This window comes from Phialemonium atrogriseum, assembly GCF_030411735.1.
Source record: "Phialemonium atrogriseum strain 8032-3 unplaced genomic scaffold QBC33scaffold_23, whole genome shotgun sequence".
In the NCBI taxonomy this organism is placed as follows: Eukaryota; Fungi; Ascomycota; class Sordariomycetes; order Cephalothecales; family Cephalothecaceae; genus Phialemonium; species Phialemonium atrogriseum.
The window spans coordinates 234,288-247,554 of record NW_026848160.1 but is presented as its reverse complement, the minus strand read 5'-3'; the positions used below and the strand labels follow the sequence as shown (position 1 = coordinate 247,554).

Sequence of the window (13,267 nt, the reverse complement as noted above, 5' to 3'; positions counted from 1 at the left end):
CTTTGGATAAGGGACCTTGTCCAACATACTGCCATCAGTCACCGCCCAAAATATACCATCTTTTCAAGCCTCTGTGAATTGAAAATCCGTGAGCTGCTGCATCTCCAGATCTCCCAAGACTCCTACCAACCACCTTAAATCCATTCAGCTCAGCAATCTTACCCCTAACAGACTCTGCCATATTTGAAATGCTGCGCCAAATGTAAGCTCATCTGAAACCTTATCCTCCCCTCCTCTCGTTTTCCCCCCTCCTCCACCCAGCCATCATTGCTAACTTCAACCCAGAAAACCCCGCAATGCCCGCTCCAAGCGGGCCCTCGAGAAGCGGGAGCCGAAGGCGGTTGAGAACCCGAAGATTGCTCTCTTCCTGCGCGGCACGACCTGCAGCCAGATAGTACAAGACGCCATGGGGGAGCTGTACTCGCTGCGAGCCAGCCATGCCAAGAAGTTTACGAAGAAGAACGCGGTGCGGCCCTTCGAGGACGCCACGAGCCTCGAGTTCTTCTCCGAGAAGAACGACGCCAGCCTACTCGTCTTCGGCAGCTCGAGCAAGAAGCGGCCCCACAGCCTGACCCTCATCCGCACCTTCGACCACAACGTCCTGGACATGCTCGAGTTCTCCCTCGACCCGGACTCGTTCCGCCGCATGGCCCAGTTCCAGACCCGCAAGTTCACCTTCGGCCTGCGGCCCATGCTCGTCTTCGCCGGCACCGCCTTCGAGAGCCCCGTCCAGAACGAGTGGACGCTCGCTCGCAGCCTGCTGCTCGACTTCTTCCGCTTCGACGGCGGCGCCACGGCCTCCAAGCTCGACGTCGAGGCCCTGCAGTACGTCATCCTCGTCAGCGCCGACGAGCCCTCCTCGTCCGCGGCGGCAGCATCATCATCCGACGACGACCCGTCTACGAAGCCCGTCCTCCGTCTGCGCTCGTACCTGATCCGGACGCAGCGCAGCGGCCAGAAGCTGCCCAGGGTGGAGGTCGAGGAGATGGGTCCCCGGATGGACTTCCGGCTGGGGCGGATGCGGGAGGCGGACGATGCCATGATGAAGGAGGCCATGAGGCGGGCCCGGACGACCGACGAGCGCCCCAAGAAGAACATCACCACCAGCGCCCTGGGCGACAAGATGGGCCGCATCCACCTGGGAAAGCAGGACCTCAAGGAGCTGCAGACCAGGAAGATGAAGGGCCTCAAGCGCGGGCGAGTCCCCGATGAGTCCGCCGACGCAGACGTCGATGAGGCGGTGGTCGCCGGTGATGAGCCCAAGAGGAAAAGGAAGCTGTAGAGATTTGCTGTCTCTCTCTCTCGCTCTCTTTCTTCTTGTTTCCATCTTGGTTTTGGCGCAAAGGCAGGCTTCATTTGCATCGAGGCTGAGGAGTAATGGGGCGTCAAGGGGTATCAAAAGCTCATCTGTCAGCATGTTATAGGCCAACGCCCCGTACCTTAGCTATATAACCTTTGAGAATATTCCCGTGTGCGAGCTCAACGTCTGTGTGCGGGCTATGCTACTCTCGTGGAAGCGTACCTTGGTGTGTCATCTTTTCAAGGATATGCTCGTGTCCAGCCATGCAAATGCTTCCTGCCTCAGTGGGTGCTATACCCTTTCGACAGGCCGTGTCGTCATCTGTTACCAGGGCCCGAGGATTGGGTGCTGAAGATCAGTCGCGGCCCAACCCACTACGACAGTCCTCACGAGTGGAAATCCATGTCAACATTGCAAGCTATCCTAGATCAAGGGTATACGCATAAGGCCTGCCCTTCCTCCCCCATCGTGAAAAGGAGATAGTATAGAGGTCTGCACCCTCGGCACCAGCTTGTCTGGCGATCTGACCTTAACAAGTCAACCCAGCTCAGCAAGGTAATTCCCTCTAGGTACACAGACCCCCAATCTAACAGTCGAATACCGGGTTGCCTAACCAAGTACGAATCTTGCCAAGTGCAAAGACATCATGGCGCTCCTCCGACGTGGTGTAGTCATCCTCCTCGTCCACCCACCCAGGGGTACCCCTGCTGGTCGTCATCTTATGACCGACCTCGCGGCAGGAACCAAAGTCGACCAGCACCGGCACACCACCCTCGCCGACCATGATGTTCGCGGGGTTGATATCGTTGTGAGCCATGCCGAGCGAATGGAGGTGATGGACTGCCGATTCCAGGGCTGCCATGAAGGCCTCCTTGTCGATGGTCCCGATGCCGTCCTTGAGGTAGTGATTCAGATCGTTCTCGTACCGATCAAAGACGAGTCCCGTGATACGGCCCCGTCGGACGCGGCAGCCGTGGTATCCGATGATGTTAGGGTGCGGGCGTTGAGAGACTATCTGCAGGGCGTGGGCCTCCTCAAGGATTAAGCCAGGCATGACATACAAGATGTCGTGTTCTTTGTATACATCATACATGGACAGGCGTGGTCGCTTGATGTAGAAGTCGCCAGCGAGCGACTCAGGAGCCACCGTCAGTTTCTCCAGAATCCGTTCCGAGGCAGTTCAGGGAAGAGGTCCTCATCGGGGATGGGGCTCAGCGCAGATGTGAACTGCTCGAAAGTGATCTTGAGTTTAGAGATGTTTAGCTGGCCAAAGTATACGACATCGTTGTCGTCGATGACGGCAAAGGTTGTGTATAGGAAGTCGCGGGTTGCCTTGTCGAAAGCCTCGCAGAGGAGATGCAGGTCTTTATAAGACGTGACCTGGGGTGCCATGGCGATGGTGCCAATGTCAATTGGATACGACAAAAATGGCGCAGAGAGTCGAGTTCGTTGATACGGGAACTAACGGTGAGGGAGAGAGCAGAGCTGGCCTGCATTTATTCTGCAGTCAACCATGGCGGTCATAGCCGCCGTCCTCGGAGAGGAGCACAAACGTTGTCAAGGTATGGGAGACAACGAAAATGACACACATTTCTCGAGGCTGTCGGCACTCGTCAACTCACAGACTCGAGTAGGAGGATGGCGCCTTTGGCTGGGTGCTTCACGTTGGACGATTTAAAAAGGCATGGAGATATAATTAAAGGCTACATCTACCTGATGGTGTCAGTGTCGGTATCCTTTTACCTCACTACTTTCGCTTCTCCATCTGCCCGACTCTTATGTTGTGTACTTCAGCTGCTAAATGGCTACACGTCATATCATTTGTGTATCTCCCCTACAGCCCTCGTTCGCTGCTCAGGAAACACCCTCTTGCCTAACACCAAGCATGCGCCCTCGAATTCTTCGTCGCGAAGTCCAGGGTACGTGTGTTGCATAGGCCATAAGGAGCGGCATGTCCTGTTCGCGAACAAGTTTCCTCTCCCGATATGTCACCGATTCGGCAAGCATATAGCGCGGCTCGGACCAGCAGGTAGTCCACGCCCAAGACACTTATAGCCGCTTGTCCTGAGAAGCTAGATCTAGCTTCTTCACCCTGCCCAACAATCAAAAGCGAGACCAGTCGGGGTGTGGCCAACCCGGCGGGGGACGGGATGCATGAGCCCAGTCATCCTGTCACCCGATAGACTCCCAGCAACCATTTCAAGCCTCTCAAGGCCCAGGGAAGTCGACCGGCAAGCTCTGCGCCGCCGGACCAGCCATCTGGCTAAGCATCTCGATCTGGCTGACAAAGTCGACGCCGGCGCTTCCCCCCTGGGCCGCTAGCGCCTTCTCCTCCTCAGCCTGCCAATCAGCGCCCCACACCTCAGGCGGGATGTCGTCTCCGTCATGCCACACAGCGATCCTGGCCGCCCACTCGAGGTGCGGCCACCAAGTGCGGTGTGCGTCGGCGCCAAAGTAGTCGCCGTTGAACAGGCCCACGACGCCCAGCACCTCGCGCCGCGCCATGCCTTGCAGCCACCACACGCTCTCGAGCGACTTGAGCTGCGCGAAGAAGCACGCCAGCACCGCCAGCGCCCGCGGCCGCCGCTCCTCGAGCAGCTCCACGAACCGCCGCGACACCGTCGCCGGGAACGACAGCGCGGCCCCCTTGTGCGGCAGCTTGTGCGCCCAGTTGAGCGCCGCCACCGCGTGCTGGTACGCCTGCCGCGTGCTGTCGACCAGCGACGATTGTGCCGCCGCAGCCGCGTCTTCCATCCCCTGGGCCGCCGCCAGCGGGATGCTGGCTTCGGGGCCGGAGGACGAGGCATTTGCATCCATGGCAGCCAGTTCCTCGTCCAGGCCGTCCAGCAGGTGGCCGAAGAAGCCATCCTTGCTCGCCTCAAAGTCGAGCTGCAGGGCCGCCTGCGAGTTGATGATATGCGCCACGACGGAGCTATGCCTCAGGTACCGCCACGACGCCGCCGTGATGGCCTTGACGCCCTGGAACGAGTGGAACCATGAGAACGGCACCGCGTAGCCGCCCGTCCCAGGGCCGCCACCCGCCGCCGCCGCCGCCGCCGCCGCCCTGCCATCCACTCCCCCCGTCGCGCCGGGCTCGTCCTTGATGAAGGTCCGGGTGGCGGTCGCCTGGAAGGCGATGAGGGTCGAGGTCAGGAACAGAGCCTCGGCGTTGGACTGGTTGATGCCCTCGTTCAGCGTCGCGTTGTACTCGGCGAGCGAGGCGGCCATGTACGCGTGCGAAGCCCGGATCATGTCCCGGTCGTTGGGCGACATGCTGCGCAGGTGCAGGGCGGTGACGGCCAGGACCGCGTCGGCGAGGTGCTGGGATCCCGAGAAGGCCAGGCTCGGCACCGTGAACTTCCAGATATCCTCCGTCATGGGGGCCGAGAAGGTAAAGGTCTTGCAGGTGATGGCGGTGTAGTGGTGCATTAACCTCAGCTCCAGCATCCTCTGGTCCGGCGGGGTGGCGGCGGAGATTGTCGGTGTCGACGGGGATCTGCACAGGGGAGTCGCGCTGCGCATGGCCGGGGACGGGGCATGGTGGGCGGCGGGGGACTGGTAGTCAAAAGCTGCCGCAGGGGTGAAGACGGCCGACGGTGTTGCGGGAGTTGCGGGAGTCTGGGGCGTTGCGGCGGTGGTCGTAGGGCTGTTGACCGAGGCGGCGGCGCCGACGACCTGCTGGATCTCATCGATCACGTCTGGGTGCTCGAAGTCGCAAGGCACGCCGTGTTTCAAACAGTTTCCGCATCGTGGATGGATTTCGTCGCACTGGGATCCCAATTAGCCTTAGCCTGCCAGTGGTACCGAGACAGCCCGCGGGGCTGACTGTATTCATATTGCATGACCGTATTATTACCTTGATCTTGCGAGCCTTGCAACGGCGGCAGCCCGCTCTCGACTTCTTATGGGATCGACGCGGGGGCATGGCTTATGCAGACTTGGTACTAACGGGGCCTATTCTGGCGACAGAGTTGTCTTGTACTTTCCATATTACGGCTTCAATAGGTCGGCGACCGGCGATGGCTACCTTTGTTCGTCGTTGATGGAACCGAGAGAAGCCTAGCAATTCGGAGACGGAGGTTCTACGAATCGCCGCCTTGCCGGCCGGGGCGGTGTATTTGAGAAGCCCGAGTTGGTCTTTGGCTAGCGTTTGCCCAGCCGTGCCAGGGCGCGCCGAGAAAAGTGGGGTGGCAGTGCTCTATCCTTGCATTTAGGTGGGCTTGTTTGAATTTGAGGGTCCTGCCTCGGCATCGAATACTATGATAAGGTACCTTGTACATGAAACGGTTGGGCAAGTGGTAAGTACTCTCAAAACAAGCCCGAAAGGAAAGTGAGTGTGTATCCGTAGGTACCTACTCAGAAACATCATTTCTCGTCAATGAACTCCAGAATGCACCAGGTGCAAATCGTCATCCCTCATAACTTATAAGCCATGCCCAATGCACTGATGCAATCCATCCGTCCGTCCATGCCGTCCATGCCATCCGTGCCATCCATGCCAATGCCATAGCCATGGCAGAATATACAAAAAAAGATGGAACCGCCAATGGATTAGTAGAGCTTCTTCAAGTCCTTCTTCTCCACGGTGCTGACAAAGGCGTGCTGGAGGAAGTGCAACCACGCCTTCTCTGCTTCCCTCTTCTTCTTCTTCTTCTTCTTCCCCTCTGCTTCCGCCTCAACTTCAGCATCGGAGTCGAAATCCGAATCCGAATCCGAATCCGAGTCAAGCTTAGGATTCGCCTCGGCCTCATCACCGTCCGCCCCGCCCTCCGCGCCGAGCCGCACCCCGTCCTCTCCCGCGCACCCTCTCCCAATCCGGTACGCGAGCTCCACGAAGCTCCCGACGGTCAGATCGGCTAGGTCGTACATCTTGTCGTCGAAGGTGCTGTACTCGACCTCGAACTCGAACTCCCGCGGCTTCGGCTTCGCGTTCTTAGGCTCCCTGTTCCGGTGCTTCCCCTCCCGCCATCGCTGGACCCAGTTCGGCCAGGGGGACCAGGCATCGGCGTGGCTCGCCCCCTCGTCGCCGTCGCCGCCGCCGCCATCCACGGTCATGTCGTTGTTGATGTAGGTGAGGTTGGCAAAGTATTGCGTGTAGCCCGTAAGCGTCAGGGGTTGCGGGGAGTATGCAGGGCCCGGCGGCGCGGATTTTGCTGGTGGATCCGGAATCATGGGGTTGGGGGCCTTGGGTTTCTTCCCTTTCCGGCCCTTCTTCTTCTTCTCAATTTGGGCCCTCTGACTTCTATCCTCCGTCTCAAGTTCGGGCTCAGAAGTTAACGTGTCCCGGAGCTCCAACCTTTCCTCATCCTCTTCGAGTGTGGAGTGACCGCTCTGCCCGAGGGCATCGCTCCAGACCGGGTTCTTTTCCAACCCAGAGATATTGTACTCGAACACCCGCAGGGTTGGGAAAAAGTTGGGCACCACACTGGGACTGACAAGAGACAGCTGGTACCTTTCGGACCAGGGATCTGGTTTCTTGTGCTTCTTTTTCTTGTTGTCTTGATCCGCCCCATTGGCGCTCAACGCTGGCTTGCTGAGTTTCGACCAGTCGCACCTCAGCTCTAGGAGATAATCGGCCTTTGATTGAACCGACATATCGTCCTCCATCGCCTCGCGAATAGCGACCGAGTCGGCTTCACCTCCTGACAGCTTGTCCCGTTGGATCTCTTTGCTATCCTGGAGGAAGAAGTGATCAACGTTCATGTGGCCCCAAACCGCGCCAGTGACAACATCGCGATATTGTCGGAGCCATAGGGTATACTTCTGCCAGCAAGTTTCATCCCATAGCTGCTTCCCGGCCGTCCTTGCCGGTGGCACGTGGCCCATGATGATGGCCTTCATGCCGCGGTCGCGCATGAATCCCAACTGGATGCGCAGCCATTCCAGCTGCTTGAACCCGGGCTCTGAAGGGTTGACACAGTTGTCCACCGCCGCATTCCGGTCGAAGAGGTAGAGCGTGTTCAGGCTGAACACGGCCAGCTTGTTCGGGATGACTTCGACGTAGAACCACCCGCCGTACTCGAAACTGTGCCGCTGCTCCTCGGGAATAAACCGCCGCCAGATATCGGTGTAGTACCTTAGCCACTTGTTCGGCCCAGGGAACATGATGTTGTGCGGCAGGATGTCATTGTTCCCCAGGTTCGGTATGACGGGGATGGACAACCCCTTTCCATCCGGGTTGGCGAACACATCGCTGAACTTGTTCGCAAGCCAGCGGTTGGTGCCCAGAACCTGATCGCGGCTGCGGGGGATTTTCTCGTCGCTATCGTGGCGGGCGCTGTCACCGGTCCAGATGATGAAGTCGATCTGGTCCTTCAGGTTGGCCTGAATCCAGTCAAACGTGGCGTTTACCAGGGAGAAGGGCGAATCGCAATCGGATGTCTCGGCTCCATATGTGCCAGAAGCTCCCTTTCCTCTGTGGCATGCATCGTCCTTGCCCGTGGACGTATGCACTTTGTAGAACTCATCGGGGTGAACATCTGGAAGAGAGAGAGAGGTAGGGTTTAGCGCAAACTCCAAGCGGGCTATAATAGGCGCGATATGATTGCATATCTTGGAAGCTTGGTTAGGTAGGTTGACGTACCCGTGATATGCAGGAACCTGCCATGCAGATTTCGCGGGGTTGCTACTTTTCCCCAACTTTGGAGAACGTGCTGTGGTTCAGCGACGCCCAGAGGCTCGGCAATGACGCCATTGAAGAGCAACAAGAGCGCCGTGCATCGTAGCACCATCATATCCGACCGCCAGGCTGCCCAACAAGACAAATGAACCGGCTGTATCTCCGGACTCGGTTGGCGTTTACATAGTTGCCCGAGAAAGGGCCTTTTACTTGGGAAGAGGAACAGCGGATTCTGCGACTGTTATTAACAAGAAGGGCTTCTAAAATACGCAACTTCCAGGCTGCAGAGTGTCAGGCAGTCAAGGATGGTCATGGGCCATACCTAAGGTCCCTCTTTGGCACAGTTCAATGTCATGGGGAACCAATCAACACACCGAGACACCCACGTGGTTTTCTTTAGCAGAGTCGTGTGCCTATCGGGAGCGTCTGTCAAGATGGAAGTTGTTTGGAGTTGGAAGTCAAGAGTTTCGGGCCTGAGCAGCTGAACACAAAATATTATAACTGTCGATATTGTCGTTGCTTAGCTAGGTGCGCGTTCTAAAGGAACTTTCATGGCATATGATTGACGTCACTTGCTGCATCCTGCGATGCCGAAGGGTGAGCGGAAAATGTGCAGTTGTCTCCCGCCAATCAGGGAGCTGGCCGTATGGTTCGGACCCACCGTGCGTTTAGTGTGAACAAATTATTCTGGACTGTGCCGAGGTACCTAACTTCTAGGCCAACAGAAAATTCTGATACTTCCCCTCTGCTTCCCTTAATATCGAATACAATCGATGCAACTTGCGCCGAATCAAGGACTTCTTTCTTCCAGTGTCTCATGATTTCTCGTAGCTTGTTGCAAGATTACGTCGCCGCACGTTTGAGGGAGTTCAGAGCCATGCTGTGATGGGTTCCTATGAAGATTCGGCAACATTTCTCGTGACTTTTCCATATGTAGGGTTCTTAACAGCCCCAAGTATTCTCTGGTCACCAACCGGTGTCTGCAAGCTGTAAACCCGTTTGCACCCTACTTGCTGTGTGTATGACGAGGGCCATGTCCGACAGGTCTGGCACTTTGCCTCGACTATGCTTGTGCATGGTTGCTATGAGGAAGACACAGGTCGTCAACTGACCAGTCCACCCTCAGGTGTCGCTATTAGAAGATGTCTCTGTGTGGATGGCAGGTGAGAACGCTGTATTCTGGCAACAGATTTGTCGTCGCTGTTTGTTAGGCAGCCCAAAGCAATGACAACTGAGCCTGGCAGGCAACACGTAGAGGAGAAGTCCGACGACACCATTCCGTACTTGAATTAAGCATATTTGTCTTATCCTGTGGTTTGCCATTTTAAGTAGAACTAATAACCATGCTAAGTCTGCCGATGTAGGTGTTCCCGTTGAGGAAATTCCGTTGCTGCAACGCCGATCGGATACAATTGCCGTGTGTTGAAACACCGTAAAAACCTCCTTTCATGCCCTCCCGATACTTCCGAAGCCTCAAGCAGGCGCAGTCCCCTTATAATACTTGGTCGGCACAAACGGCATCTTGGTGACGACCGCCTTCCGCCTCTTCCCCCGGATCAGCACGTCCAGCTCGGTCCCGGCCTTGTGGAACCCATCCTTGACGTAGCCCATGGCGATATTCTTCCCCAGCGTCGGGCTCGGGCACCCGCTCGTCACCGACCCGAGGTTCTCGCCCTCCTCCCCCTCCGCGGCGGGCCGGCTCCAGATCTGCGCGTCCTCGCGCGCGGGCGCGCCCTCGACGACCAGCCCGACCCGCCGGTAACGGACGCCCGAACCGCCCTTACTTTTTGGCACCAGCTGCCTGCTGATGACCTCTGCGCCGTAGAAGCCCGCGTCCGCCGTCCGGCGCTCCTTGGGCACGATCCAGCTCAGCCCGGCCTCGACCGGCGTGGTCGAGTCGTCGAGGTCGTGGCCGTACAGGCACAGGCCCGCCTCGAGCCGGAGGCTATCCCTCGCGCCCAGCCCCGCAAGCTGCACCCTCTCGGGCCCGCCCGTGGCAAGCAGCGTCTCCGTCAGCCGCAGCGTCTCCGCGGGCGGGATCGAGATCTCGAACCCGTCCTCGCCCGTGTACCCGCCCCGGCTGATCAGCAGCGGGCTGCTCGTCCCGCGCCGCCCAATCTTCAGCTTGGCATGGACCACCTGCCCGAAGAGCACCTCCCCCAGGCGAACCTCGTCCGGCTCGGCCAGCGCCTCCGCCAGCACCTCGGCGGCCCGCGGGCCCTGCAGCGCCACCAGGCCCCACCCCTCCAGGATCTCCTGCTCGACCTGCAACTCCGCGTTCGCCTCCTCGGAATTCCACTTCTTCAGCTCCCGGTCCAGATGCGCATCGTCCTTCTCCCTGCACGCCGCGTTCGTGACGATGTAGAACTCGCCCCCGTCCCCCTGCCCCCCCAGCCGCGTGACGATCGTATCGTCCACGACCCCGCCCGTCCCCTCGTGCAGCAGACAAGACAGTGACCCCCGCCCGACGGGCAGGGCGCGCGCGTCAAGCGGCGTCAGGCGCTGCAGCAGGAGCGCTGCGCCCGGGCCGCGAAGCACGCGCTGCACCATGTGCCCGACGTCAAAGAGGGAGGCGTGCGAGCGCGTGAAGGCGTGCGATGCCGCCACCGACTGCCCGGCGTACTGCACCGGCATGTGGTAGCCGCCGAAGGGGACCATCTTGGCGCCGTGGGAGAGGTGCAGGTCGTAGAGGGCCGTCTTGCTGAGGGGGGATGAGGCGGGGGCGGCGGATGAGGAGGCATGGCGGTTTGGTTGGTAGGATTGAGATTGAGAGGAGGAGAGTGATGCCGGCCGGTGTTGTTGGAGGGTCGGGGCGAGGGCGGTGGTGCTGCTGAGGCTCCGCGGAGTGTTGCCCAATGACACGGTTAAAGCTCTCCCTGGGAGGCGGACCGACCCACTGGTGCGAGTCTGAAGGGCGACTCTGAGGGCGTGGCTAGCCCGAGTCTTGATGGTCCTCATTGTTGTCAATTGAGGTCCTCCCGAGTTACTGATTACTGGAAATGGTGTGCTGTTTGAAAGGGGGAAGCTCAAGATGTCAGCTTGAGTCAGTCTCGACGGTCTGAATTCAGCGGTGGAGCTCTTAACCGCCAAGAACTGCCGAGCATAGCGGGGGCGGGGGTCAAATTCCATTCGGGTCCCGATACCAGCCGGGCTCGACGGAGCTTCCGACGGCTTAAATATATGGAACCCCTGGACCCAACAAAAATTGATATCCGTCCTTATTGTGTATGGTATAGATGCCCACGGTAATCCTTGTTAGGGCTGCGGGGAGCTAGAAGAAGACTGTCTCATTCAACAGTGTGTTAGTGAGCTTGGACAGCACATTGGGGCCTACCTATGCTTTATGGTAGGTAGGTATGCCAGTACAGATAGTTACAATGATGAAGAATGATCCTTGGAAAATGCGAGCCGTCGTCTAGTGAACCATCCCACCACAGCTGTCACGATGATCCACCAAGGGGGACGGACGGATGGAACCAAAACCTCGTCGACCTCCCGGTTTGACTATGCACCTCTCACTTGTCGAAGCTATACTTCAACCACCCGCCCAGAGCCTTCAAGCTCTCCCACCGCACATTCTCATCCGCCTCGGCCATCAGCTCCATAATCCTCGTCTTCAGCCCAAGCCTCTCCAGCTGGCCCCTCTTCTCAGGCACCTCCTTAACCAGAGCGCCCACGTCGTTGCACGCGATCGCCAGCACCGACTTATCGTTGTCCCAGGGTTTGTTCATGATCTCGGCCAGCTTCCGTACCACCTCGCCGTTCTCGTGCTCGAGGATCCTGCGCGCGTTCTCCGCCCAGAAGACCGTGCTGCGGTGCGGCGGCGACCAGCGCAGGTGGCCCGAGTCGACCTCAGCGACGTACTCGTCAAACGTCGTCTTTGTCTTTGTGTACTCCTCCAGAAGGTCGTTCAGCTTGCCCAGGTCCTCCTGGAGATCTGGGTCGGTAAGTTGTCGGGCAGAGAGGTTCTGTAGACCGGCGGGAAGGCGGGCAAGGACCGCAATGGGGAGGAGGGACTTTTGATTGGCGACGAGCAGGTTGTAGAGCGTGCTGATGAGGAGCCGGGTGGTCTTCTCTTTGGGAGACAGACGAATGAGCTGTGTGCAGAGGACGATGATATCGTACTCGCTATCCAAAGTCAGCCACCTGCCAGACCTCAGAGCCGCCGGGTTTGGGAACCTACCTGCTCAGGTCATCGCCGACATTCGCAGCCTCGAAGCTGAGCTGCCACATTACTAGGAGGACGTGGTATAGGAGCTGTAGACCAACACCTCCACCCAGAGATCCCTCAAAAGCACCGGTCCGAGAAGTAGAAGTAGCCCGGCTCCACAGACTTGCAGAAGCATCTCCATTAGATACGCCAGCTGCGGCCCGGAGTATATCGATCAGAGGCGCAACGGTTTCGCTTCTCTGGGCCCAGAATTGCCCTCTGGACACTCTCCCGTACAACAGGGATGAGTACTCTAGCACACCAATGTCTTGTAGGCTGGCGTCCGAGCTCTTGATGATGGAAGAGAGGTAGCTGAAGAGCACGGGCAAGGCCCGATCAATTGTTGCCTCAGATTCATCTCTAGAGTTTCCGATGAGGCTGGTGAGGACGGTGGAGGCCAGAAGAGGGATCGGATCTTCGGAATTGGTCGAGTGGGCTAGTAGAGGTAACAAGTTCCGATATGGGTCGCCGGTCTGCAACAGAGCCTTGGAGAGTGCTGGAATGCCTGTGGTGATGCCATACGTAAGCTCAAGTCTCTTAAGAGGTAAGAAGACATCACGATCCTCGCATGATGGGCAGCAAGGATGGAATGGAAGTTGCCCATCGATCCCAGAGCGAGGGAGACGAGGGAAGGCACATACTGTCCAGCAAGTCGTTCAGCAGGACCAAGATGTACTGGACCACATCCTGACGTCTGGCGGCGGATTCTAGTACTCCGGGATTGCCCGGCTCTCCAATGAACAATATTCGATAGCCTTCAAGGTCGGCTTCGACAGCCTGTTTTCGCACATCCCTCTTGACCTTATCGACAGCTCGAATCTTGGCCAGCTGGCTATCGGTCAGAGTACCTGCTCTTACAGCACCATCCCAAGGTATCGGTCTTTGGCGAATGTTGTTCTGGAGCGACGCCAGATACTTCGGCGGATCCAGAGACATCTTGTCTAGCACCGGCGATGGTCGAGGAGCTCGGTGGTAGCTCTGGCGCAGGCGCAAGTTACAACGTTGTCAGAGCAAGCTTGCCCGGTAACCAGGGGCCTTATACATCGCAGGTAATGCGGAGTGTAGGTCATGGGGGCCCCACCCACGCCAGCCACAATTAGAAGCTTGGACCACATAGACTTGCCGCGAGCTCGCGCCA

The 13,267-nt window shown here is 58.2% G+C and overlaps 6 protein-coding genes across 6 annotated transcripts; 1 reads left to right on the top strand and 5 right to left on the bottom strand.

Annotated features, from left to right (window-relative positions):
- The first annotated feature begins 98 nt into the window (after positions 1 to 98).
- Positions 99 to 1,545, top strand: QBC33DRAFT_191521 (Brix-domain-containing protein). The gene is made up of 2 exons (XM_060422523.1): positions 99 to 202; positions 286 to 1,545. The coding sequence occupies exons 1-2, from the start codon at positions 189 to 191 to the stop codon at positions 1,280 to 1,282; spliced, it is 1,011 nt and encodes a 336-aa protein (XP_060280840.1). The 5' UTR covers positions 99 to 188; the 3' UTR covers positions 1,283 to 1,545.
- Positions 1,546 to 1,763: 218 nt separating this feature from the next.
- On the bottom strand, positions 1,764 to 2,376 carry QBC33DRAFT_546650 (kinase-like domain-containing protein). Its single transcript, XM_060428678.1, has one exon. The coding sequence runs from the start codon at positions 2,352 to 2,354 to the stop codon at positions 1,887 to 1,889; it is 468 nt and encodes a 155-aa protein (XP_060280839.1). The 5' UTR covers positions 2,355 to 2,376; the 3' UTR covers positions 1,764 to 1,886.
- A 73-nt stretch (positions 2,377 to 2,449) lies between these two features.
- Positions 2,450 to 2,692, bottom strand: QBC33DRAFT_561655 (uncharacterized protein; the record flags this gene model as incomplete). The annotated part of the gene is made up of 1 exon (XM_060430148.1): positions 2,450 to 2,692. One exon carries the CDS (start codon positions 2,690 to 2,692, stop codon positions 2,450 to 2,452), a length of 243 nt encoding a protein of 80 aa, XP_060280838.1.
- An 816-nt stretch (positions 2,693 to 3,508) lies between these two features.
- On the bottom strand, positions 3,509 to 5,225 carry QBC33DRAFT_457100 (uncharacterized protein; the record flags this gene model as incomplete). Its single annotated transcript, XM_060424842.1, has 3 exons — positions 3,509 to 4,918; positions 4,955 to 5,068; positions 5,127 to 5,225. 3 exons carry the CDS (start codon positions 5,223 to 5,225, stop codon positions 3,509 to 3,511), a joined length of 1,623 nt encoding a protein of 540 aa, XP_060280837.1.
- Positions 5,226 to 5,435: 210 nt separating this feature from the next.
- On the bottom strand, positions 5,436 to 8,516 carry QBC33DRAFT_546641 (Endopolyphosphatase). The gene is made up of 2 exons (XM_060428677.1): positions 7,884 to 8,516; positions 5,436 to 7,779 (listed from the first exon to the last, which is right to left on the bottom strand). Exons 1-2 carry the CDS (start codon positions 8,032 to 8,034, stop codon positions 5,852 to 5,854), a joined length of 2,079 nt encoding a protein of 692 aa, XP_060280836.1. The 5' UTR covers positions 8,035 to 8,516; the 3' UTR covers positions 5,436 to 5,851.
- Positions 8,517 to 9,392: 876 nt separating this feature from the next.
- QBC33DRAFT_612994 (armadillo-type protein) lies at positions 9,393 to 13,226 on the bottom strand (the record flags this gene model as incomplete). Its single annotated transcript, XM_060432517.1, has 4 exons — positions 12,771 to 13,226; positions 12,103 to 12,634; positions 11,490 to 12,065; positions 9,393 to 10,746 (listed from the first exon to the last, which is right to left on the bottom strand). Exons 1-4 carry the CDS (start codon positions 13,063 to 13,065, stop codon positions 9,393 to 9,395), a joined length of 2,757 nt encoding a protein of 918 aa, XP_060280835.1. The 5' UTR covers positions 13,066 to 13,226.
- Positions 13,227 to 13,267: the final 41 nt, after the last annotated feature.